Here is a 25,442-nt window from a genome sequence, read left to right as displayed (position 1 = left end):
AATCCCACTGGCTACACAGCAAACCCCCAGTGTTAAACACACTGAGTATATACAGGTATATAACTGTCAGGGTTAAAACTCACACATACCAGAAAACATTTTAAATTCCAAAATAATTCAACTTTAAACACTAACAGATCTCCCCATTAATATCAAATCACAACCCTAAGTATTTATTTGATACAGTGGCTAAAATAATGAGAAATAAAGCTTCAACTTCTGATGTTTCCAAAGAGCACAGCAGTAATGACTTTATGAACTTCTTTACTTGCAAGATTGATAATATTAGAGAAAAAATTATAACCATGCAACCCGTCTACTACATTGTACACTGCATTGTAGTGTCCCTAAGAAAAAATTCAATTCATTCACTGCTTTAGGAGAGGAAGAATTGTCTAAACTTGATAATTCATCAATTTAAACCATTATTAGAGTTACAAATGATTTGCTCTTATCAGATTGTGGTTGTATCTCACTATTAGTGTTATTGGATCTTAGTGCTGCATTTCAACCACAACATTCTTTTGAACAGACTCAAAAATTATGTTGGCATTAGTGGAATTGCATTGGCATGGTTCAAATCATATTTATCTGACCAGGTCATATGAGATTGTATCGATCACAAGTTCAGTATGTAGTACCGCAAGGCTCAGTATTAGGACCGCTGCTTTTACTGCTGATAAACAAAACTGGATGACTAGTAATTTCCTACTTCTAAATTAAATTTGAATTGTCCTGTGTTCATAAATGTGGTGGCTGTGGAGACAGGTCCCTGTTTGGCTGAACTTACTCTCGGACGCGTTTTTGGAACCAGCATACCTCGAGTAAGCAAGGTTTGGGTTAATAAACCAAGAGTTCAGGGTATATGTGACGGTAAGTTAACTTTGCTTTCTGGAATACACCCCTGGTCTACATATCCACTGTCATTGGAAAAGCACAACATCTTTATTTTTTGAGAAGATTAAGGAAAGCAAGATTGCCTCAGAAAATTCTTGTTAACTTTTACCGATGTGGAGAGTGTACTAACATATTGCACCACATCTTGGTACAGTAATTGTACAAGAGAGGAACAGAGGGCTCTGCAACAATTTACCAAAATGGCAAAAAATATCATTGGCACACAGTTTCCATCAGTTGAGGACATTTATCTGTCCAGATGTCGGAGCAGAACTAGCAAAATTATTAGAGATCCCTTTCACCCTGCACACTACCTTTTTGATTTCCTCCCTTCGGGTAGGAGATACAGGACAATTTACTCTCATACCAAAAGACTGAAAAGATAGCTTTTTTGCTAGAGCTGTACAACTATTGAACATTTCCTGACTGGTTCCTGTATATAAATGTATATAAATTATATTTGTAATTGCACTACTCACTTTAAACAGTATTTTTTTTTACATACTTTTAAACTATACTGACATTTTTATATTTATTGTGCTTTGTGTTGCCTTTTTTTATTTTTAATATTGTTGTTGTTTTACGTATATGTTTGAGAACGTAGGATATCAACATATTTTGTTGTCTTGCACAGCAATATAATGACAATAAAGACTTTAACTTTACTTTTAATATAAAAAGTCAGCCTAACTGACTAACAGAATCAACACTGAACTTACTTAAGCTGGACAATGACACTGTTTAGGCAATGACACAGTATTAGGCAGTATCTTAGCGAAAGTGCATTTCTTTCAGTTTTTTTCCATTCAAAAAGTTGCATCGTATATGACGTAAGCATGCTTCGGCCTGAAACGTTAAGTGCAAGTGTGAGTGCGGGCCAGTGGGGAAGTGGGGAGGGGGGACAATCGCGCTCAGGCTCGGTTCAAGGCAACCATGCCTAGTGTGAGTACACCCTAACTCAGGAACACACTGCTGGGATGTGGAGGTTAAAGAGTTTCTGCTGGATTCACGGAGTAACTATAGCATCAAACCAAAGGAAGGGATGTGATTGTTTTAACACTGATGTCTGGAGTGTGGAGTATGAACAGGAAGGACTGTCTGAACCATCTGGCTTTTGTAATAAACGAAAGCTTGATCATGTGAGAGTGTATCTGGAGTACACTGTAAAAAATCCAACTTGCAAAATGACTAATGTTAACAAATACAACATTTTAATTTAATAATGTATTAAGAAATGTTGAAATTAACATTAAGATTAATAAATGCTGTAGAAGTATTGTTCATTCTTTAATGTTAACTAAAGTAGTGAACTAATGTTAACTAATAAAACAGTCTAAAGTGTTACCATCATTTATTAATATTTTATGTTGTTTTAAACATTAATGTTAATTTTGTAGTAAATGTAACATTGCACCTCTCAAATTATTTCTTTTTTTTCCCTTTTCATAGGTTTGGAATGCAGTGTAAGCTTTGCAAATTTGCCCACAGTATACTAGCAGAGAGGTCCTCTTGAAACATTACAGGTTTCACCACTATCAAGGGTGATCCTGGAAGCAGCCTTGCTTGTTACTGACTGCATCTGCACTTTCAAAACCGTAGGTGACTTAAAATCTCATTTGATAAGAGCACACAAACAGAGTGCTGCAGTTAAAGAGCACTTTAATTTTTCATGTGAGTTATGTGATTTTAAAGATTTTTGTCAGCCATCTCAGTTTTTATTTTTAAACCATATTAGAAATCACTTGAAGAAATATGACACAGTCAAATGTCCTTTTTGTTTTTCTGTCTTTCAGACCTCAGATATCCTTGCTCAAAGAAAGGCAACAGCTCTCAAAGGGCTCCCTGTGTTTATGAGGGAAAAGTCAGAAAACGTCCTGAAGACCTGCCTGGTAAGAAAATGTGTTATTATCAGCATACACTATCCAAAACAACTGTTCTATCAGACAAGAGGCAGGGAAAAGAGTAGAAAGCAGGAGACAAAGTAAAGGTAAAAAATAGTTTATTTAATAATTGTTAACACTTTACAATATGGTTTCATTTGTTAACAAAAGTTAATGTATTAACCATGAGCAATACATTTGTTACTGTATTTGTTACTCTTTGTTAATGTTAGTTAAAGGGATAGTTCACCCCAAAATGAAAATTTTGTCATTAATTACTCACCATTGTGTCGTTCCAAACTTGTAAGACTTCCATTCATCTTCAGAACACAAATGAAGATCTTTCTGATGCAATCAGAGATTTCTGTCCCTCAATTGACTGCCTTTGCTACAACCACTTTGACGCTTCAAAAAGTTCATAAAGAGATTGTAAAACTAATTCATATGAATCAAGCGGTTTAGTCCAAATTTTCTGAAAAGACTTGATCGCTTTTTATGATGAATAGTTTTAATTTAGGCTTTACTTACATGTAAACATTGATCCGCGAACATAAGCTCAACCGAACATAAATAACGGACTAGAATTAACCTCTTGCAGAAGCTCAAACGTGCTGTGTAACCAATGAGGTTTATTATTGTGTGTAACGCAGCACGTTTGAGCTTCTGCAAGAGGTTTGTTCTTGTGCGTTATTTACGTTCGGTTGAAAATCTAAGATTTCATCAAAAATATCTTAATTTGTGTTTGAAGATGAACAAAGGTCTTACGAGTTTGGAACAACATGAGGGTTAGTAATTAATGACAGAAATGTCATTTTGGGGTGAACTAACCCTTTAATAAAAAACAACTGTTCAACGTTTGTTACTTCAGTTCATTAACTGTCATCAAATCCAACTTTCGGTTTTAATAATGTATTAGTAAATATTGATATTAACATTAACAAAGATTAATAAATGCTGAGGAAGTGCAGTTCATTATTAGTTCATGTTAATTAATGTAGTTTACTAATTTTAACTAATGAAATCTTGTTGTAAAGTTTTACCGAATAATCTTAGTTTAGCTTTTCTCAGTGATCAGTCTGATCTTATCTGATAGCACAAATTCACCAAGTGTTATACCAAGGCAAAGACAATGGAACATTTTTTTCAGCCAAAAATGAGTAGGTTTAGAGTTGACAAATCCATATAAATCCAACCTGGTTTAGATCAGGTTCAACTAACTCACAACTGGCTCCAAGCCTTCTTGCAGGAAGGAGAGCACAGATCTGACCGAACATGATTGGGGGTCCTCTCAGTGAGAGGAGCACCATTCGACAAACAGGTTCCACTTCAACGCATAGAGGTTCCTCGTAGAAGGAGCTCTAGCGGAAGTAATAGTGTCTACGATCGCTTGCGGGAGATCACTCAGAACCTCCGCGTCCCGTCCAGGGACCACACACCGACCTCGTGCTTGTCTGTCAACAGCTCCTGGAAGCGGCTTAGTGCAAGACATACTGCTAGCAACTCGAGGCAATTGATATGCCACTGCAGTTGAGGACCCGTCCACAGACCCGACACTGCATGCCCGTTGTACGTGGCCCCCCACCCTGTGGCAGAGGCATCTGTGTGGACCACAGCATGCCTGGACACTTGTTCGAGGGGAACTCCAGCCCGCAGGAACGAAGGACCCGACCACTTGATGAGAGTGCGACGGCAGTTCGGTGTCACGGGGACACGGAACGTACCGCACTGCCACGCCCATCTTGGGACCTGGCCGTGGAGCTAGTGTTGAAGCGGCCTCATATGAAGCAATCTGAGCGGCGTGACTGCGGCTGTGGATGCCATGTGCTCCAGGAGCCTCTGAAAGAGTTTCAGTGGGGCCGCTGTCCTGCTCTTGAGCGTACTCAGGCAGTTCAACACTGACTGGACGCGCTCCTCTGTGAGGCGCGCTGTCTGGGCGACCGAGTCCAGTTCCATACCGAGATAAGAGATCCTCTGCCCGGGGGCGAGTTTGCTCTTGTCCCAGTTGACCCGAAGACCCAACCGGCTGAGGTAAGCTAACACCATATCCCTGTGTTCGCACATATGCTCTCGCGAGCTGGCCAGGATAAGCCAGTCGTCAAGGTAGTTGAGGATGCGAACGCCCTGTTTCTTAAGCAGAACAATGGCCACCTCCGCAACCTTCGTAAAGACGCGGGGCGACAGGGCCAGCCCGAAGGGTAGGACTTTGTACTGATATGCCCGACCCTCGAACGCAAACCGTAGGAAGGGTCTGTGTCGAGGCAGAATCGAGACATGAAAGTACGCATCCTTCAGGTCGATCGCTGTAAACCAATCCTGGGGACGGATGCATTCGAAAATGCGCTTCTGCATAAGCATCTTGAACGGCAGCCTGTGAAGGGACCGGTTCAGGACACGCAGATCCAGGATTGGCCGTAGCCCACCGCCCTTCTTGGGTACAATGAAGTAGGGGCTGTAAAACCCTGACTTCATATCGGTTGGAGGAACCGACTCGATTGCATCCTTCGCCAGGAGGACAGCAATCTCCGCGCGGAGAACAGGTGCATTGTCCAGTGACACCTGAGTGTAGTGGACACCCCTGAACACCGGGGGACGCCGGGCGAACTGAATCGCATAGCCGAGTCTGATAGTGCGAATGAGCCAGCGGGACAGGCTGGGGAGCGCTATCCAGGCTTTCAGACACTGAGCCAGTGGGACCAAAGGCACCACAGACGTACCGGGGGTGGGGCAGCGAAGCAGAGTGCTGGGACCCGACTCGGACGGCATAGCGGCCCGAAGTGGGGTTAGACTCTGCGCGGTGACAGTGTGTATGGGAGGCGGCTGGGAGGCGGCCTAAACCATTACACTGGGACCTGCTGGTGATGTGAGAGGGGGCTGCGAGTGGCAAGGCGGGGCCTCGCACACTGACAGCCGCGCCCTCTTGCTGGGGCATTTCCATCAACGCTTTTGCTTGGTACATCTGCAAAAGGGCCATGGCATGCAGGGCGGAGGCAGCTTGTCCGCAGGCTCTGTAAGCTTTCTCCGTCAGTCCTGACGAAAATTTACAGGCCCGGGATGGGAGACGCGGTTCACCATGCCAGCCGGCGGCCGTTGGACACAGCTGCATCGCAACAGACCGCTCAACCGGGGGAATCCACATGTATCCCCTAGCCTCTCCGCCATCCAGGGTGGTGAAGGCGGACGAGGGGCCAGGTCTAGCACGAACGCTATAGGGCGTCCGCCAAGACTTGGTCACCTCATCATGCACCTCCGGGAAGAAAGGCATCAGGGCGGGGCGCTGGGCACCAGCGCGGGCCGCCCCGAGGTACCAATCATTAAGCCGAGATGGGCCGGGACATGGTGGAGGATTATATTTCCCGGCAGCCCGGGAAAGCATAGCCGTCAACTCAGGATCGGCCTCGGGCAACGCTACTGTCCCGGAGGGAGGTAACGCAGCCGAGTCTTCATCTCCTGAGGACTCTTGCTCACCTTCCGATGCCGCGATCAACATACGGTCATCCGCGGTAGTGATGCGCGGGTCGGCTTTTTTTCCAACCCGCGGGTCCCGCTTTTGTGAAATTATATGGCCTGCCCCAGCCTGCCCCGCACCACTGTATCTATTTTTACAACCCGCCCCGCCCCGCACCTGCGACCATTAAACAGACATATAGGCACTGTAATGTTAAATAAACACAGCCTTTATTTCAGCCTGAAAGTGCTTGGAAACATCGCCCTGTAAACTGGCAACAACATCCGATTGAATATGAACCATAAACCAGGTCATATTAATAACAAGATAATGGTAAATATTTTCAACATTTAGAAAGCAGCCTATTCATCTAATGGGCTAAAACAATTTTTTAGATTTGTACGAGGCTGACAGTTTACAGTGATAACCGCTGAACTTTAATCAATCAATCAATCAATCAATCTTAACAGACTCCAGGTCCAATTTTAAAAGGAAAAATGAAAAGAGAGAGAGAGAGAAAGAGAAAGACAATAGCCCACAGCATCTACCACACATTTAATGCACAGAAATGTTCATTTAGCGTTTTTACGTTCGCTGTGCAAAAAAAGAATGGCATCCACTGTACCGGGGTTTAATCTATTTCACCTCGACTCCAGCACCCGGCCAGCAGAGCTGAATGTGCGCTCGCTTGATGCGCTTGTGGCCGGGATACAGAGAATCATTTTAGACACCTTGGCAAGCACAGGAAAGGCGATTGACTGTGACTGCCAGAAGTTTAGAATGTCCTCTCCGTCCCAGAAGAACTGGCCCTCAATGTAGCGCTGAACCTCGTCTCGCTCGGCAACTTCTTCACTATCATCCTCCCACTCACTAAACTCATCTCTTTTTCTTTTGACTCGCTCGGCTTCATCAACTAAAAATAAAACGTAACAATATTCAACCTTTTAAACATACATTAGACATCTGTAGCTGAAACGCAAGACCCAGGCCTATAGGCCTATTTATTTGCTGTTGGTGCTACTCACCTCGGGGGAGTCGGGGCATCGGCTCTGGCTCCCTGACACTTGCTGGAGGTGTAAGCGACGCACTGTCAAATTTCCTGACAAGTCTTCTGGCCTGGTCGTACACAGCGTTTCTCTCCTCCGCTTGAAACATCTTCAGGGACTTAAAACAGGGACAAAGAAACGTTCCAAGCTTGTGGGTGACGCTGATGGACATTTTCTCGTTCAGCAGCTGCGTTGCCTGTGCCCAAATATAAACCATGTACTCTGGATCACCGTATTGGGGCTCGCAGTGTTTCTTTAGTTTAAAAAACCAAAGCACGACCAGCTGAATAGTTGGATACGTGTCACCCTCCATCTCTTCACTTGCAGTTTTAAAAGACAACAAAAATTCAGTAACTGTGTTTAACACATCCAGCTGAATGCCATCCATTCTGTGGAGCTGATCTTTCTCCTGCAAGGCCTGTTGGATTTCATGGTACTGTTTACTGACTGACTGCATCATTGCAACTTTACTATTCCATTGGGTTTCGCATTCCTGTGTCACGGTGTGTGGGAGTTGTACTACAGTGCCGGATTTTTTCAGGTATGTCACGAGGCTTTTGCACTTAGCAATGATATCACTAACTTCGCGCATGTATGTTGGCGTGTTCTCTTTTACATCAAATGTGTGTTTAAGAACGATGTTGATGACATGTGCTGTGCACGGCATCCACTTGTAGCTGCGAAGGGCAGCTTTTATGTTTGCGCCCTGGTCACTAACAAACATTACGTTTGATATGCGAGCAGGTTCAATGCCAAAGTCATGCAGCTCCTTAATAATTTGCTCATGGATGTTGTGCGCTGTCTTTTTTAGAGTAGAGTCAAATTCAGCTGTGCTTATGACACGGCTCTCCAGTTTCCAGTCGTCATTAATGAAGTGACCAGTAAACGCCGTGTATGCTCGTTTGTTGAACTCATCAGTCCACATGTCAGTGGTAATAGCTATGCCACAATCCAGAGCTTTATTTATCTTCTTTGAAAGGATTTCTTTTTTTTCTTGCGCGGTTGCTTTAGCTCTGTCGCAAACAGTTTGCCTGTGAGGGAGTACGCTGCCGGCATCCACACGTCCGTAACGTGAACCAATGTTAATTAGACACTGGGCTACGGTTTGAAATCCATCTCCAGATACTATGTCGAAGGGCCGCAGATCTCGACAGCACAATTCAACACAAGCGTCTGTGACCTCGGACTTCACATGTGCTGATACTTTACTTTTGAGGAAAGCAGTAATATTTTGAGACGTGTCACTGTCGTTCTTTTTCTTAGACCCCCCACAAATATGTCTTGCCATGCTAGAAGTGCCTGTTTTGTGGCTCTCGTGTTTGTACATTTTTTCACACGAGTTGCACTTCACATAGCCGATACTGCTGTTGTCTCCTGCTGCAATTATTTCTGAGAACCGGTCCCAAACATTAGATTTTGCAGCCTGACCTGTTTTTCTTTTAATTATGTAAGTTTCCGACCTCAATTTCTCCCGCACCTCATCTTCCATCTTCTTCACTTTTATTTTTTTCATTTTTGTTGTTGTGGCTGGCGGCCGGAGCTGCTTGGCGTGCCGCTTATGTGACGTGTCAGGTCACGCCAAAGGTTTGGGGACATAAGTTACGTTGCTACGGCCTTCGTATTGTAACCTTATCAAAGAACCTAATAAAATATGAAAATAGATATTTCCAAATATTTAATATAGGCTACAGAAAATTGCACGCAACATACATGGATTTTTTAAAATTGTTTTTAATGACCCGCCCCAACCCGCCCCGCATATAAAGTGACAATTTCTTTGCCCGCCCCAACCCGACCCGCGGGTTACCTGTGGGGTCCGCGGGTCGTATCACTAATCCGCGGGTGCGCCGAAGGAAACGGATGGCCGCTACGTAGAGGGACCAGCACGCTCCAACGGCAGCAACGGGGAAGCCCTGACCGTGATCCTCAGATCACCCTGCCTACACGCCGACGCACCATCATCCCAGCTGAAGCCAGCGAAAACGGCAGAACAGGGCATAGGGGAGGTCGATCTCAACACTGCGATAGTCATGTTCCCACAATGAGAACATGAGCTATCCACAAAAGCAGCTTCAGCGTGCTGAACGCCCAGGCACGTGATGCAGCGATTGTGACCATCAGCGGGGACCAATGAACGACCGCATCCAGTAACGCACAGACGAACTGACATCTTGAAAAAGACACAGGGTTCATCTGTGAAGCTCTTTTAGAAGGGAAATGCTCAGCTCTCATGTGCCGAAGCACACAGGGAGTGTCACGATGTGTTCGGGTACACCACTTCCTGAACACAACGGAGGAACCAGTCCAAATCGCAACAGACAAAGCTGGGAAGATTTGCTGTTAAAACAGCAGTTGAGAGTTTATAGCTCAGGCTCCTCAGTAAGCTTGCGACCTCGCTGAAGTCCCATGACACCAACACAAGACGCTGTACACCACAAGGCTTGTAGAGTTTCACTCTCAGTCTGAAAGCTGGAGAACACAAACGGTTGACTCCGAAGAGAAAGACAGAGTGCGATTGCATCTGCTCCCCTATTTATACCACCTGGCGGGGGCGGTGCGCATTATGCAAATATCGCACGCCAACTCCATTGGCTTGTTTTAGTTCACTTGAAGCTGATAGGGCTCTCTAGCGATATCCCAATTTGTCGGTCACTACTGAAGTATGTCGAACATGACCGACTGAAAGGGAACAGGCTGTTCTTGACTGTAGTCAAAAATAGGCATTTACAACATGGGTTTATAAATTATCTGTGAGGTATTTTAAGCTGAAACTTCACAGACACATTCTGGGGACACCTGAAACTTAAATTACATCTTATAAAAATAGGCATAATAGGTCACCTTCAAACATGTATTATGTTGCAGTAGAACAAATCCATTTTACAGTACATTTGACTTGAGGTTTTACATTGGACAATGAAACAGTGAAATCATTCAGATTTATTATTGCCCCAACTAAAAAAAATGCAAATAAATAATTATCCATTTCTTTTTTTTTTGGTAAGGATTTAAAGGGTTAAAGACAATTACTTTATTCAGCTTATATTCCAACACATTTTTGTGTGTACATTTTATTACATGTTTTGTTATGAAAGTGATTAATATAAAACAGAATTTGCACAAAATAACATCTACTTTTGATCAGTAATGCAGAGCAAAAACAATCCTGGATTTCTGCATTTAACAAAGTATCAATTTCCTTTATTTACATTAACTTTTGACAATGATAACATCAGTTGTTGTAGGACAATGAAATGTTAATTTTTTTCAATACTGCAATGTAATATTGCTCTCTATTTGTGTTGTCCCCTGTCAGGTGGATCCAGTTCATACTTTTTCATTTTGTCAGGTTGAATTCAAAGATTTGTTATTTGTTCTGCTGTTTGACCGATTTGTTTCACTATGTTTTTTAAACCAGAAATTCCTTTCTGCATCTCATTAAAGAATTTATCTTTCTCCCTAAACTCTTTTATATTTATTTGTTCATGTGTGGGTTTAGCAGGTTTGTCATGTCGCCTCTTGTTGTCTTCGATAATCTCTTTGAGGATTTCAGGCACAGAACTAACCTTGGCGATCATTTCTGCAAGGTTTCCAGACAAATGCATGATTTTAGACATCTGGTCACCCACTTTACTGCTGTCATGTTCCTGAATTAAGTGCCTTTTTTCAAAGCGGTAGGCAAAACGTTCACTTAATGCCTGGGCTGTGTGGTCTGATAGCCAAGGGTCTCTCAATATTTCCACAGCATGTTGACAGATTTTTTCCAATACATCAATAATAGAGTTACTTTTATCCTGAATTCCCTTAAGTTCCTCTTTAATTTTTTGTTTTAAGTTCTCCTGCTGTAGTTTCTTGTATCGCCCAAAAGCAAGTCTTAATCCACCAGCTATAGCCATACCTGCCCCTGCTGCAGCAACAATGATAGAAACCTCTTCATTAAATACAGATAAAGCTAATCCCACAAACAGGACAGCCAGTCCATATCCCCCCACCCTCACTCCTGCTATAGAGCTGCAAGCAGAACTTATGTAAATGGGTTTTAACTCATTAAAAAGATGATCCATTGTCTCTAGATGCTTGTGGCATTCAGGAGAAAAATCCTTCTGGAGTCTATTCAGTTCCTCACTCAGATGAATAAAAGATCTGAAGGAAAAACAAAAAACAAACATCAGCGATATTTATAAGTTATATTCTGTATGTTTTGCTACATTTATGGTAAACGTGTTATAACTGCTATGTTCAGATGATACTCTACGATATATACAGTAGAGTTGTTGCTACCCAGGTTCATTGGAAACACGTGCCTCTACCTACATTTCTGCAAAACTCACATACCTATACATACAAATCACGGCAGTTTCCAGCTGAAACGAACACTAGAGGCGGTAAAACTCTGACATTTATTCCTTTTCACACAAAAAACGTTTTACAGCACCAGAGTTTCGATCAAGAAAGCGTAATTTTCGCACAATTCCTTGTACAATGCTATGACTTCAAAACAATTCTAACATGCTGTGAGATTTAAAAACTGATACTTATGAACATTAGTGATGCATATACAGCTTCATCTGTATGACTTTTCTAACTCAGTGAGTTTGCTCCGCTATGAATCCTGTGAAACTGGTTCAACAAAACAGCTCAATCCCGTGTATAATGAAATTTAAATAGCACAGTTGCATCAGCAAATACATATTCATGACATAATAATGGTAATATGTTTAAATTACAGGTTTTCTCCTCTGCTATTGACGCTTGCTGGTTGGTGCGAGATGCATTCTGGGATACCTGGCTGTCTCAAGTCCGCAGAAGTCACCTCTTGATGCATCCTCGATAAAAGGGACGGATCAAGAACACATCCGGGTATTTGAACTGTACTTGGCTAGATATGAACTTTGAATTGGAACAGAACTTGAAACTGATGAGTTTCACAAGAACAGACAAGAACGTATATTGAGAAACGGCCCTGAAATGGGTGTGTCAGATATAGAGAGACATACAAAATGTGCAGGACAGGTTTGAGAACCAATGTGATACAGCATTAACCTTTTAGCCTGAATCTTTCAATTCTGAAACGCCGTAACACGTGCCTGAAGTAGCATAATAAAAAAAACCTGCAGTACGTTCCTGTGCCAACGTAATAAAAACGTGCCATGTATTGAATATGTGTTTAAGCGCCACACTAGATATTTCACTTTGAAACTGCCACAAAATGTGCAGTAAGGTACGTAATATCGGTGTTGCAGAAAAAACGCCACAAGCATGTATTTCCAATGAGCCTGGGCTGGCTATTTATTAAGCCTCTGCATGAAGTGAAACCCATAACAACATATTAAAACAACAACAATCTCTCACGACATGGTAAGTGGTTCCTCCATGCTCCCTCGCCGATGATGACGTCTGGGTGAAGCCATTGTTGCTGTGATGAAATAGCACAAGTGTTATTTGTCATGCGCCATGTCAGGACAAGCTAGAACCACATAGCAAATTTAAGTGGCTAAAAAGATCATAATGCAAACAGTCAAGGCTGGCTAAGCTACAAAAACGTATATATTTCAACCAGCTGGACTTAGCATGTCCACAAAGTGGCAATAATAACATGTAATGCCAAAATGTTTGAAACTTGCATTGCAAAGCCATTATATTATCATTAGAGAGTTACTTGCTCATGCATTTGTATTTCATATAGTACATTGTAATGTGGCAGGGGCAATGAAGCATTTACATTAACTAACCTAATGAGTTAATTTTGAAGTTAACTTTCCACCTCTGTTGCAAGTGGATCACGGAAGTGAATCAGCCAGGTAAGTGTGACACTTTTGCTGCTTTAGTTTAAGTCGAGTTTTGTTTTTGTCTGTTGTGTTAAATGTACAGTGTAAACTATATTAGACAAAGGCCTGTATAGTTACACTTAGCTAATATGTACAGTTGTAGAATTTTGAATGGTTACTTTTGCGCAAACATCCTTTTGCGTAAACTTCCTAACGTAATACTCACATTTCAGTATGAATGACACTTGAAATTATCTGATCCCTCGATTCATGTGGATGGCATTAGTTTCACATTTTTCCTCTTCTTTCATAGTTTTATGGAGAGAATGACATCTTTGCAGTAGAATTCGTTGAATAAAACTGTCCTGGAAAACGGAGCAGGTTGTCAAGCAGCGCATACATGTCAAGCAGCGGATATAAAACATGAAATAGCAGCGGATATAAAACATGAAAAGACACAAACTGACAAACGCTACAAACAGAACGAAATTAAACTGTGGAGTGTGTTAGAAAGGCCATCTCCCGCTTCCGCGCGGCGCACTGTGCGCAGTTTCGCTTTCATCTGCGCGTGCGCGCTCACACAAGGAGAACAACATAGGAAAAGTCATCTTAAAAGCACATCAGCATCGATGTCATAAACAGCATTCAACAATAGGAAAAGTTGCTTTAAGAATTGCAGAAGAAGGATCGCACATGTGGAACGATACAGACACTAGTTTTAAAGTCTTTCATTGGCAGATTCCTGTTGGATGCAAAAAGGTTTTCCCCTCACATGATGTGAAACATTTACGAAAACGAAATTGTTCCTATTTCTAATATGTGTTTTAATACTTAATATTCACGCATGGAAATTTAATTATATATTACATGTGCATATGAGGATGTTTCATCACTGCTGTCCACTAGATGACGCTCAAAAGCAGGTGTGGTGACCTCACTGTGAGTTTCCTTTCTGCATCTGACTCTCCATTTATTTCACTTCACAGGTCAAACTTCAAGAGTTTTAAACCTAAACTCTAGTGTTGATTCATCATTCTTACACATCAGCTGATTTGGTATTTCATCACTTATATAAATCAGTTCTGGTGGCTGTTTGCTCTCTTCGTCGTCATCATCATCATCTTCATCAATCTTGATGTGTTCCAGAAAAGGATCTTCAAGTGAGTCCAGAAGCTTTAATTGTGTCAGAAAGAGTCATGAAAACTAAAACTAAAATATGGTTATTAATGAGTACCAGTAATGGGCACAATATGCTTTTTTTATTGATGCAAATTACCCTTATCTGTAAATGTGCACTTTATAATTATACAGCACAATTTTATAATTTTCCAGTAAAGTAAAATAGCCTAATTTGTGAACCTCACTTTGAAAGCCTCTGTCCTAAACAGTAACCTAAAATCTCTCTGAGTACATGTAAATACTACGATAAATATAATACTATTTTATTAATAAGTATCATTCTGTGTTCAGATGTTTTCAGAGATCAGAGCTGAGCGTCTGTCAGCGCAATGATTTAGAAAACAGGAGTGAATTTGACTGAAGCACATGTAAGAGCTGATGATGTTTTAATGTACAGATGAGGCAGAAGCTTTCTGAATCTCCATGTTAAAAGAATCTGAATGGATCCCGATTCTGGTGTTCCAATAAATCATCTGGGCCATATACCTCAATGCAATAGTGATCCCAAAAAACTTTCCTGTCCATTCTAAAGCCATGGCAAAACATACGGTGAAACTTTGGCCCACATGCGCTCATGCCATGCTATATATCAGGCCAGTGTGCCAACTATCTGCCACATTTGGCCCAAATGTTTGATTAGCAGGTTTATAAAGCATCCAGTTATGATTGGAATTTACTGTATAACGCGGAATGTCACGGAATTTGGATGAATAAATCGAAAGAGGTGTATTACGATTAATCAAACTGAAATTGCACCATGAGCTGGTTATTAATTATGATTATTAATCTTGAACTGGTTTCAGTTCTCCGCCTTGTAAACAATGCCTAAATAATGTCTTTTGCTCAGGAAGTTCATTTAGAGTCGGTGATTTTGCTCAAGTAGGTTATTTTAGTTTTCTGCCACCACATTGCGGCCGCAACTCTTATTTTGTTTTGACTCAGTGCCACCCACTTCTAAAACAAGAGGGAGAAAAATCCCCTAGTCTAAACCAACTTCAACAGCGTCAGGTCATATTGTCAAACTTAAGTCTTTCTCTTTTTGTTTTTTGTTAAAACATGTCTTGGAAAATATTCCTTTTGTAAACAATGTCTCTTGTAAACTGAATATATAATCTCAGACTTTAAAATGGAGTCAGCTGACACTTCTCTTCTCACTATTTCAATAAAAAGCCTGCATATATTATTACTTTTGGGTTGATATACCTGCATAGACCTACTTAAAATCTAGGTATTTGCATGAAGCATATTTAACATATTCTATGCAACAAAATAAAACACCTGCTACAGTCTGCAACATTTGATGTAGTGAAGGGAAACCACTTAAAGGGATGGTTCACCCGAAAATGAAAATTATCCCACGAACACAATCGGAGATATACCTAAAAATATCCTGGCTTTCCAAAGATTTATAATGATAGTGAACAGAAGGGTGTGTTTTGAAGCCCCCCAAAAATGCATCCATCCATCATAAAAAATAATCCATACAGCTCCAGTGGGTTAATAAAGGCCTTCTGAAATGAATCAATGAGTTTTTGTAAGAAAAATATCCATATATTTCTGAAATGCTTACAAACGTCCATAGATCCTTTTAGAAATGAATAATTATGTTGGCGTATGATATATTATATAAGATGATCCTCTTAACATTTTTCCAGAAATGTTTAAATGCTTATTCCAATAAAAGCCTTGTCATGCAATAGTAATATATTGTAGTCATTTGTTCAGTTATTTCAAACATGTTCTTCATTTGAGTTGAATCGTGTGGAGTGATTCAGACTGACAGTGTTTTTGAATACACACTTCATGCTGATTTACTGAATCAAACTGATAATCTTGACCGTGAGCAGAGCTGGTATTCAGTGGCGTCTTTGTGATTCGGTCCTCAAGCTGCAGGATTATTCACTTGATGATAATTCACTGATGATTTGTTCAGGACGGGCGTCTGTTCACTCAGGTTCTCTCAGTTTGTGTGGATTCGATGTATGCGAACTGAGTGAACCTGCGGCATCTGTCTCATCTGATCATCTCGTCACTTCCTTCATCGTGAGATTCAGTGTCATTCTAAAGGAGTAAATCAACTCAATCTCTCTCAACATTCATCTGTTTTCATATTTAAACACACATGATCATGTTCTTTTGATTTAATTATGAATCATTAGAGCTGCAGGTCAACATGAACACAATAAACTCATACAGTAACAAATCCTTCATGAACTCTATAAACACTGCTCTGACGCTTTTTTCTGTCATTTTATTTGAGAATGGAGACCATGTTCAGAGGTGAGAGAGACATCATCGACTCTAATCGTGATGTTTATGATGGACAGATGATTTTTAAAGAGACACTTCACTCTGATATATCCCTCATGTCATTCCAAACTTGACTTTCTTTCCTCTGTCAAACAAAAGCAGATTTTTTTTTTAAGAAAACCTTAGTGTTTTTGATCCATGGAAGTAAAGACACAGAGGTTTGGAGTGACATAAAGGAGAGGCAATGATAACTGAGTTTCACTTTTGATACACTTCAAACACATTCATCACTATGAGAATCTGCCTTGACATTATTACAGACTTTCATTAAAGGAGACACACACATCTGTCCTGATTCAGATCAAACTCTGCTGAATTGAGTCAATCATGATGATTCTGAAGAGGGATTATTTGACACATCTGATAAACCCGGCGAAAAGGCTCTGAAAACACCACACCATTCAACCGCTGTTTGTACAAGCATCCGTTCAGGATATGAAACATGTCTCTGTCAATGAGCATGCAAACACTTACTTTTTAACCGCAAGAGATGTAAATCAACCCATGGTTTAGATTTTCTCAACCCAGAAAAACCACAGTGACAGTGATGTGAAACCTACTAGAGACACACGAGTCAAAAGTTTTTATTTATTTTTTACTATGGTATATTGAACTGAATATTTAAGTAAAATATTATGATATATTGATATTTGAAAGTTAGTGTTTTTTTTTTTTCAGACGCTTTTTTGAGACAGTTTTCTTAACCCTAAAACTGCCGGTGTATCCTGGGGGATACAAACATTTGAGAGGCTGTGGGGAAAGGGAAAGTTTGAGTCTCATTTCTTGGTTTCATGTTGAAAGGGTGTTTGCTGTGAATATTTAAATCTGGTGAATTTATTCATAAATGTTTTGTTTAGCTTACGGGCAGCATTTAAAAACAACATGTGGGAAATCCACCCACCCTCGGATAAAAGTTGATACATTTCACATATTTACAATATTTGGAGGGGACTTACATGTTTAAAAAGTTGTTGTTCAGTATAAGCTTATTACGTTTATGTTGAAATTTTATGAATTTAGTTTTTACATTTTTCATAATTTGTGTGTAAATGTTTGTATCTCCCAGGATACGTCGCCCCTTTGGGGGTATAAATCAATTGAAAACAGAAAGCTTGTTTGGCAATGTGTATTACAACATTATAGCTAGATTTTTCACTCATAACTTAAACTAAACATTCTTTGTAACAATAAGTATAATGCCTATTTATGTATATATTGTATAATGCTGTATAATATTTAATACACAAATTTCCCTAATACACATAGGCCCTATAAATTATCAATACGACCAAAACTTTACTGAAAAACTTGTTGTACACAATCTACTTCATGATTTCTGCACTTGATAATTCATACCTTTTTATCATATAAAATCCTTTTTGCTTAAAAATCTTTAATGATTTTTATAAAGTAAATGTAAGATAAACATTTACTGGACTGAAGCAACTTGGATTTACTTGATTATATATATATTTTTTTTAAATTTAAATATTAAAAATTCTTTTTACATTTTTTTCATGTTAATGTAAATTTCAAATATAACACAACAGACTTTTGGGGAACATTTCCTCCAATATATATGCCATAAAAGCCTGATACTAAACACAAGGTGCTTTAGTATAATAACTGTTTATCTTACATTTACTTTATAAAAATAATTAAAGATTTCTGAGCAAAAAATACTTTACTTAATAAAAAAAAAAAAGTATGAATTATCAATCAGAGTACAGAAGGCATGAAGTAGATTGTGTACAACAGGTTTTTCAGCAAAGTTTTGGTTGTATTGATAATTTATAGGCTCTAGAAATTTGTGTATTAAATATTATACAGCATTATACAATATATTCATAAATACGCATTATACTTATTGTTCAACAGAAGAACCATAAAAACAAAAATAACTTTGTTTTTCAAAGAATGTTTAGTTTAAGTTATGAGAGAATAAATAACTTTAAAAATCTAGCTATAATGTTGTAATACGCATTGCCAAACAAGCATTCTGTTTTCACTTAATTTATACCACCAAACATTAAAATAAAAAATAAAAGTCATGTTTTTAAAAAAAAATTATTATTATTATTTTTATTTGTGTCCTAAGAAGATGGAAAATAGCAATAAAATAATTTTCTGATGTCTCTTTATGGTCTTGCCCTTTTTGGGGTTAACATTTAGCAGATGTGTAAAGCAGCTTACAATTGTGTGTGTGTATGTGTGTGCACTGGTATTCCCTACGTTACAGGGACCAAATGTCTCCACAAGTATAGTAATACCAGTACATTTTGACCTTGTGGGGACATGTTTTAGGTCTCCATGAGGAAACAAGCTTTTAAATCATACAGAATGATGTTTTTTGTTGTTTTGTGTGATGGGTAGGTTTAGGTTTAGGGTTAGAGTAAGGATAGAATATACAGTTTGTACAGTATAAAAACCATTACGTCTATGGAGAGTCCCCGTAATGATAGGAATAACTGTGTGTGTGTGTGTGTGTGTAATGTGACTATGCGACTGATTATGATTATGTGAAGTTTTTTTTTTTTATTCTAACATACTTATATATATACTATATATATATATATATATTCAAGTTCTATTAAATGACCATTCTCAGGGTATAAATACTGGGTTTAGGTCAGTAATCCCAACAGCAGTCGTGGGGAAGTCTGCTGACTTGACAGGTGTCCAGAAGACGATCATCAAGACCCTCTACAATGAGGGTAAGCCATGGAGGGTCATTGCTGAAAGAGCTGGCTGTTCGCAGAGTGCTGTGCCAAAGCATATTCATGGAAAGTTGACTGGAAGGAAAAAGTGTGGTAGGAAAAGGTGTACATGTGAAAGGAATGACCGCAGGCTTGATAAGACTGTCAGGCGAAGCCGATTTAAGAACTTAGGAGAGCTTCAAAAGGAGTGGACTGAAGCTGGAGTCAGTGCATCAAGAGCCACCACACACAGACATCTTCAGGAAATGGGCTACAACTGTCACATTCCACGTACCAAGACACTTCTGAACCAAAGACAACGTCTGAAGCATCTTACCTGGCTTAAGGAGAAAAAGAACTGGACTGTTGCTCAGTGGTCCAAAGTCCTCTTTTCAGATGAAAGTAAATTTTGCATTTCATTTGGAAATCAAGGTCCCAGAGTCTGGAGGAAGAGTGGAGAGGCACAGAAACCATGTTGCTTGAAGTCCAGTGTGAAGTTTCCACAGTCAGTGATGATTTGGGCTGCCATGTCATCTGCTGGTGTTGGTCCACTGTGTTTTCTGAAGTCCACAGTCAACGCAGCCATATACCAGGAAATTTTAGAGCACTTCATGCTTCCTTCTGCTGACAAGCTTTATGGAGATGCTGATTTCATTTTCCAGCAGGATTTGGCACCTGCCCACACTGCCAAAGGTACCAAAAGCTGGTTCAATGACCATGGTGTTACTGTGCTTGACTGGCCAGCAAACTCGCCTGACCTGAACCCCATAGAAAATCTATGGGATATTGTCAAGAGGAAGATGAGAGACACCAGACCCAACAATGCAGAAGAGCTGAAGGCCACTATCAAAGCAACCTGGGCTTCCATTACACCTGAGCAGTGCCACAGGCTGATCGCCTCCATGCCACACCGCATTGATGCAGTAATTCAGGCAAAAGGAGGCCCAACCAAGTATTGAGTGCATAGAAATGAACATACTTTTCAGAAGCCTGACATTTCTGTTTAAAATATCCTTTTTTTTATTGATCTTATGAAGTATTCTAATTTATTGAGATAAAATGTGACCAAAATCATCACAATTAAAAGAACCAAAGACTTAAAGTACTTTAGTCAGTGTGCACTGAGTTTATTTAATACACGAGTTCCACAATTTTAGTTGAATTACTGAAATAAATGAACTTTTCCACGACATTCTAATATATTGAGATGCACCTGTATCTATCTATCTATCTATCTATCTATATATTTATAAAAGAATGTTAGAATGTTAGAATTACGTTCCTGTGGTAGGTAGGTTTAGGTATAGTATAAAAAAAGGATGTGTGGGTGTGTGTACATGCATTAGTTTGGATGTTAGAGGGGTAGTGTGCTTGTGGAAAGTCCTCTGCATCTGCTGCTTCCTTTTGTCTAATTTCACCACAAAGTCGCTCATGCGCTTCAAATAAAGCCTCTCTCTGGAGGAGTTTCGTTCAGCATCAGCTCTCTGCTCCCATCATTCAGGCTATCTACTTCAGGTAAGAAATACTTTTCATTACAGTTTTTATGAGTAGCAAGTTTATAACCATCTTAAAGGCTTCAAATGTAAAATATTCACAAAAACAATGTGACTAAATTAAATTGGTGAGTCTTCGACTGATGCTTGTTATTGAACTCTGACAAAAAATCTAGAATTTTTGTTTTGAATGTGTGTAAAGAAGCTAATAAATCTGTCAAATGTCATAATGTTATGAAACGATGTGAAAGCTTTATCTGAGAAGCAGACCTGTTGTTATTTGAAAGACATGAAGAAATAACAGAAGATGAGGTTCTTTTACTGCTTTCCATTACAGACCATTAACACCTCATCCACAAATGTTTTTAACTGTTTCCTTCAGCACTGAATCATGAATAACATCACAGTAACATGTGGGGACATTCAGACCTCTCTGGGGTTTCTGTATGTCGTTTCTTCTGTCGTCTTCAATCAAACACTCAATCCTGACTGTGAGCAGAGCTGGTATTCAGAGGTGAGTGTTTTTCTGTGTACGCTAACAAGTTAAGAAATTGAGAGAGAATAAGAAAAAAATTAACATGTGTTTGTGTTGTAAAGTGTGTGTGTGTGCACTAGTGTTCCCTTCATTATGAGGACCAAATGTCTCTACAAGTATAGTTTTGACCTTGTGGGGACATTTTTTAGGTCTCCATGAGGAAACAAGCTTATAAATCATACAGAATTATGTTTTTTAAGCATGTGAAACTGCAGAAAGTTTTCTGTGATGGGTAGGTTTAGGGTTAGTGTATAGGATGGAATATACAGTTTGTACAGTATAAAAACCATTAAGTCTATGGAGAGTCTACATAATAATAGGAATAACAATGTGTTTGAAATGAAAATTTTTTGTGTGTGTTTTTTTTTTTTTTTAACCAAAATTACAGAAAACAGACAGCTAACATTTAAAACCAGACTAAAACATTCACTAAGACATTTTCCAAAAAGGCCTAAAAGTATTGTGGCAAATGAAATCCCTCCTGCTCCTCTCTCTGACTGGAGCACTTAATTTGGCAATAGTGCAGTCAGTGCGTATCCCATTGGTTACAAACACACTGAACAACATACAAGACACTGTGTCTTTCAACAGCTTCAACAGAATGATTGCAAATAATTTTAGGTGACAACAGCACAAATCAAAGAAAACGACTGTGGTTTACCCAGGTCAGTGTTTCATGTTATTCGGTGTACTCACCTGCTTGCTTCACAAAGATCTGTTTGTGAACATTACCTCAGTTTCTTCTGTTGCTGACAAATTCATTGTCTTGTGTTTGATTTGATCAGGATGAATTTAAGATAGCAGATCCATCAGTTCCTGAAACACTGATTGATCCTGTTATTTCCGTCTCATCGGATCGTCTCGTCACTTCTCGCTGTGTGAATCTGAATCATGAGATCATCTGCGATTCTGTGAAATCTGTAAAATGATTTTAATTTTTCACTCAACACATTTATAACACACAGAACTGATGATTATTTTCTTACCTGTACACATGCATCTGAAGCATTAATCCTTCATGAACATTATAAGTGATGATTTAATGATTCTTTCGTTTATTTCAGATTCATTACAGTCATGTGACCATGTTCAGAGGTGAGAGAAACGTTTCAACTATCAGCATGAACAGAGAATATTAAGAGATTCAGATCAAACGCTGTGTTGAACTGAATCTTCTCTGCTTCAAGTTAAATTAGCACCACTCAGTGTTTATATGGGAACCACCAGCTGGGTGTTAAACGATGTCTGTGTGTGTCTAAAAAATATGTTTTCCCACAATATATATATATAAAAATTAGACTGTCTGATCAGTGGTAAGGAAATATTTTTGGTGAAACTAAATGAAACACTGATCACCATAATGGTGATCAAATATTTTCGATAAAACATCAATATCGAAACCTCTGTTAATACTCCAAAAGAACTTCTTTCGATTTTTCTGAGTCAAACTAAATGAAACACTGATCACCATAATGGTGATCAAATACCTCTGTTAATACTCAAAAAGAACTGCAGAAAATGACAAATAAAGTCAGTCTGGTTTATAATAAGAGAGATTTAAGAGAGTCTTTTCAGTTGTTTTCATCGAATGCTGAGTTCACACAGCACAATTTTCAAAGTCGTCAAATTCACTGTTCTTTTCACACTGCACGACTATCTGGTATAGCATTCAGTCGCTGCTATGTGCGGATTGCATGATGGATCAGCGACAGGGGGTTTCACATTGCATGTCTTTACAATAGGAAGAATCACTGACACCTCTGCCTGGTCCACAAACTACGTTTCACAACCAAACACACGTGAAGTTATAAGGAAATAACGCAAGATCACACATGAGATCACAGTTCTCACGCAAGACTGGAATTGTTATTAAAAAGTAGCCGGCAAGAAGCTTGCGATCCAAATAGTCTGCGCACTGATTTGCAGTGAAAAGGAGAAAAATAAACTTTCCTGTATTTCTTGGGTCCAAATAGACCAAGAAGGAGCTTGTGATATTCTGGTCTATAACTCCTCCCCAAACTTCCCGCTGCCCTGTATCTTGCTCTCTCCTTGGCTGTAGGTCATCGGCGATGCCATTTTCAGTCAGAACACATTTCACACAGCAGGATTTTGAATCGCAGACAGGTCCATGCATGCCAAATATCTCATGGCCATCAGCAACACATTGTTGATTCTCTCAGATCGCGTCTTTGATAATGCACACTGCGTGATTGTCACTCGCGTGAACAAGCATTTACCTCAGATTTTGGACATTTGTCAGCGATTTTGCAAAATCTGTTGGTTAGTGAAAATCTGACTAAAATTGTGCAGTGTGAACTCCGCATAAGGCTGTGGCCAGTCAGTTGTAGTTCTTGTGTTTCTCTTTCTTTCAATGATTCTCCTCATCATTATCAGGTGTCTGAAAAATGAAAATTATCCCATGATTTACTCACCCTCAAGCCATCCTAGGTGTTCGTCTTCATTCAGACGAACACAATCAGAGTTATATTAAAAAATATCATGGCTCTTCCAAGCGGTTACCACCAGTTTACAACACTTTATAAAGTAAAATAACTAGCTTCCGGCCATACAGATTCAACTTATATCTAAAGCTTTACTTACGCGACAAACTACGCTAAGTACTACGTTATACGCTTGGAAGCGTCAGGGTGTTTATTAATATATCTCCAATTGTGTTCATCTGAAAGAAGATACACCTAGGATGGCTTAAGGGAGAGTAAAGCTTGGGGTAATTTTCATTTTTGGGTGAACTATCCCTGTAATTTAACCCTGGGATTTTGATGACTGTGAATGTGTTTTTCAGTGAGGAATGAAACTGCAACAACTCCAGGTGAGTTTCAGCTGATACACTGTGTCTCATTCACTCAATCCAGTATGTTTTCTGTCATTTTGGCTCATATTTGTGATCATTGTGTGTTTTAAAGATGTTCTGGATGATGTGACTCTGTCTCTCCAGCACTCAGGTTTAAGAGCTTTAAACCTAAACTCTAATATTGATTCGTCATTCTTACACATCAGCTGATTTGATATTTCATCACTTATATAGATCAGTTCTGGTGGCTGTTTGCTCTCTTCATCATCGTCATCATCATCTTCATCATCTTGATGTGTTTCATGCTGCGGAAAAGGATCTTCAGGTGAGAGAAACTTTAATTGTGTCAGAAAGAGTCATGAAAACTAAAACTAAAATACTGTTATTAATGTGTCAGTAATGAACACAGTATGCTTGTTTATTGACTCAAATTACCCTCATCTGTTAATACCCAGCACAATTTTATAATTTCACTTTGTTTTCGCTTTGAAAACATCTGGCCTAAACTATAAAATTTCTCTGAATACATGGAAATACTAAGATGAATATAATATTAATAAGTGTCATTCTGTGTTCAGATGTTTTCCAAAGGCAGCACCATCTGTCCATCAGTGCAATGATTCAGGAAACAGGTGAGTGAATTACCTGAGACTGGAGCACATTTAAGGGCTGATGATGTTTTAGTGTACAGATGAGGCTTTATGAATATTAATGTTTAAATGAATCTAATTCTCACAGGGATCCTGAAACTGATGTCCAAATAAAGGTCAGATCTGATGCTCCTGATTCACTGAATCACTCTGAATCTGATCAGTTCAATGGCTCCGTGTCCAGAGGATGATCAGGATCTGCCGGTCTGAATTAACATGATTCTCAGGTCAATTTGTTATTGACTCAACTGAAGCGTCTCTGACGTCTACATCTGTTACAGTATAAATCACAAACTCAAAGATATCAGGCATTTGCGACTCGCTTTTCTGCACTCAATAATGAAATACTGATGCCAGTTTCGGTGTTTGAAATCTCAGTATGTTATTTTTTTAAAAAACAATTTTTATAGCAAACATATTATAATACAACTCTGTATGACATAAGTTTCTTATTTTCAAATAAAATATAACATATTTTCTTATTCTATGAAAAGCTATGCATTTTTACTTGTTTTTCTACATGCCAGTAATAATTCCACAAGAAAATTTACTGTTACTGAACTGAATCAAAATTGAATCAAACTGAGCTGATAGTGACTCTTTTAGAGCTGCTTTACTGAATCTGTGTTTGTTTAGACCTAGAACAGAACTAGAGCGGTAAATGACAAGTTAAATCTGTGATCAATTCAATTAATAAAAAATGACATTTCATGTTCTGGTTCTGCCTATTT

At 39.3% G+C, this 25,442-nt stretch overlaps 1 protein-coding gene and 1 long non-coding RNA gene across 3 annotated transcripts; both read left to right on the top strand.

The window, feature by feature from the left end:
• The first annotated feature begins 1,767 nt into the window (after positions 1 to 1,767).
• On the top strand, positions 1,768 to 12,428 carry LOC127510071 (uncharacterized). Of its 2 annotated transcripts, none has more exons than XR_007929451.1 (4): positions 1,768 to 2,036; positions 2,347 to 2,492; positions 2,691 to 2,786; positions 11,998 to 12,428. It is a non-coding gene; the product is annotated as an uncharacterized LOC127510071 (long non-coding RNA). The 2 variants fall into 2 exon arrangements; XR_007929452.1 differs by having other exon boundaries at positions 1,783 to 1,839.
• Positions 12,429 to 20,601: 8,173 nt separating this feature from the next.
• Positions 20,602 to 25,236, top strand: LOC127510045 (uncharacterized). The gene is made up of 9 exons (XM_051889553.1): positions 20,602 to 20,736; positions 21,097 to 21,228; positions 22,035 to 22,169; positions 22,314 to 22,344; positions 24,053 to 24,079; positions 24,174 to 24,212; positions 24,296 to 24,386; positions 24,640 to 24,693; positions 24,800 to 25,236. The coding sequence occupies exons 2-9, from the start codon at positions 21,106 to 21,108 to the stop codon at positions 24,900 to 24,902; spliced, it is 603 nt and encodes a 200-aa protein (XP_051745513.1). The 5' UTR covers positions 20,602 to 20,736; positions 21,097 to 21,105; the 3' UTR covers positions 24,903 to 25,236.
• The last annotated feature ends 206 nt before the right edge of the window (positions 25,237 to 25,442 follow it).

Source organism: Ctenopharyngodon idella, chromosome 3, assembly GCF_019924925.1.
Source record: "Ctenopharyngodon idella isolate HZGC_01 chromosome 3, HZGC01, whole genome shotgun sequence".
Taxonomy (NCBI): Eukaryota; Metazoa; Chordata; class Actinopteri; order Cypriniformes; family Xenocyprididae; genus Ctenopharyngodon; species Ctenopharyngodon idella.
This window is presented reverse-complemented; position numbering and strand designations above follow the sequence as displayed.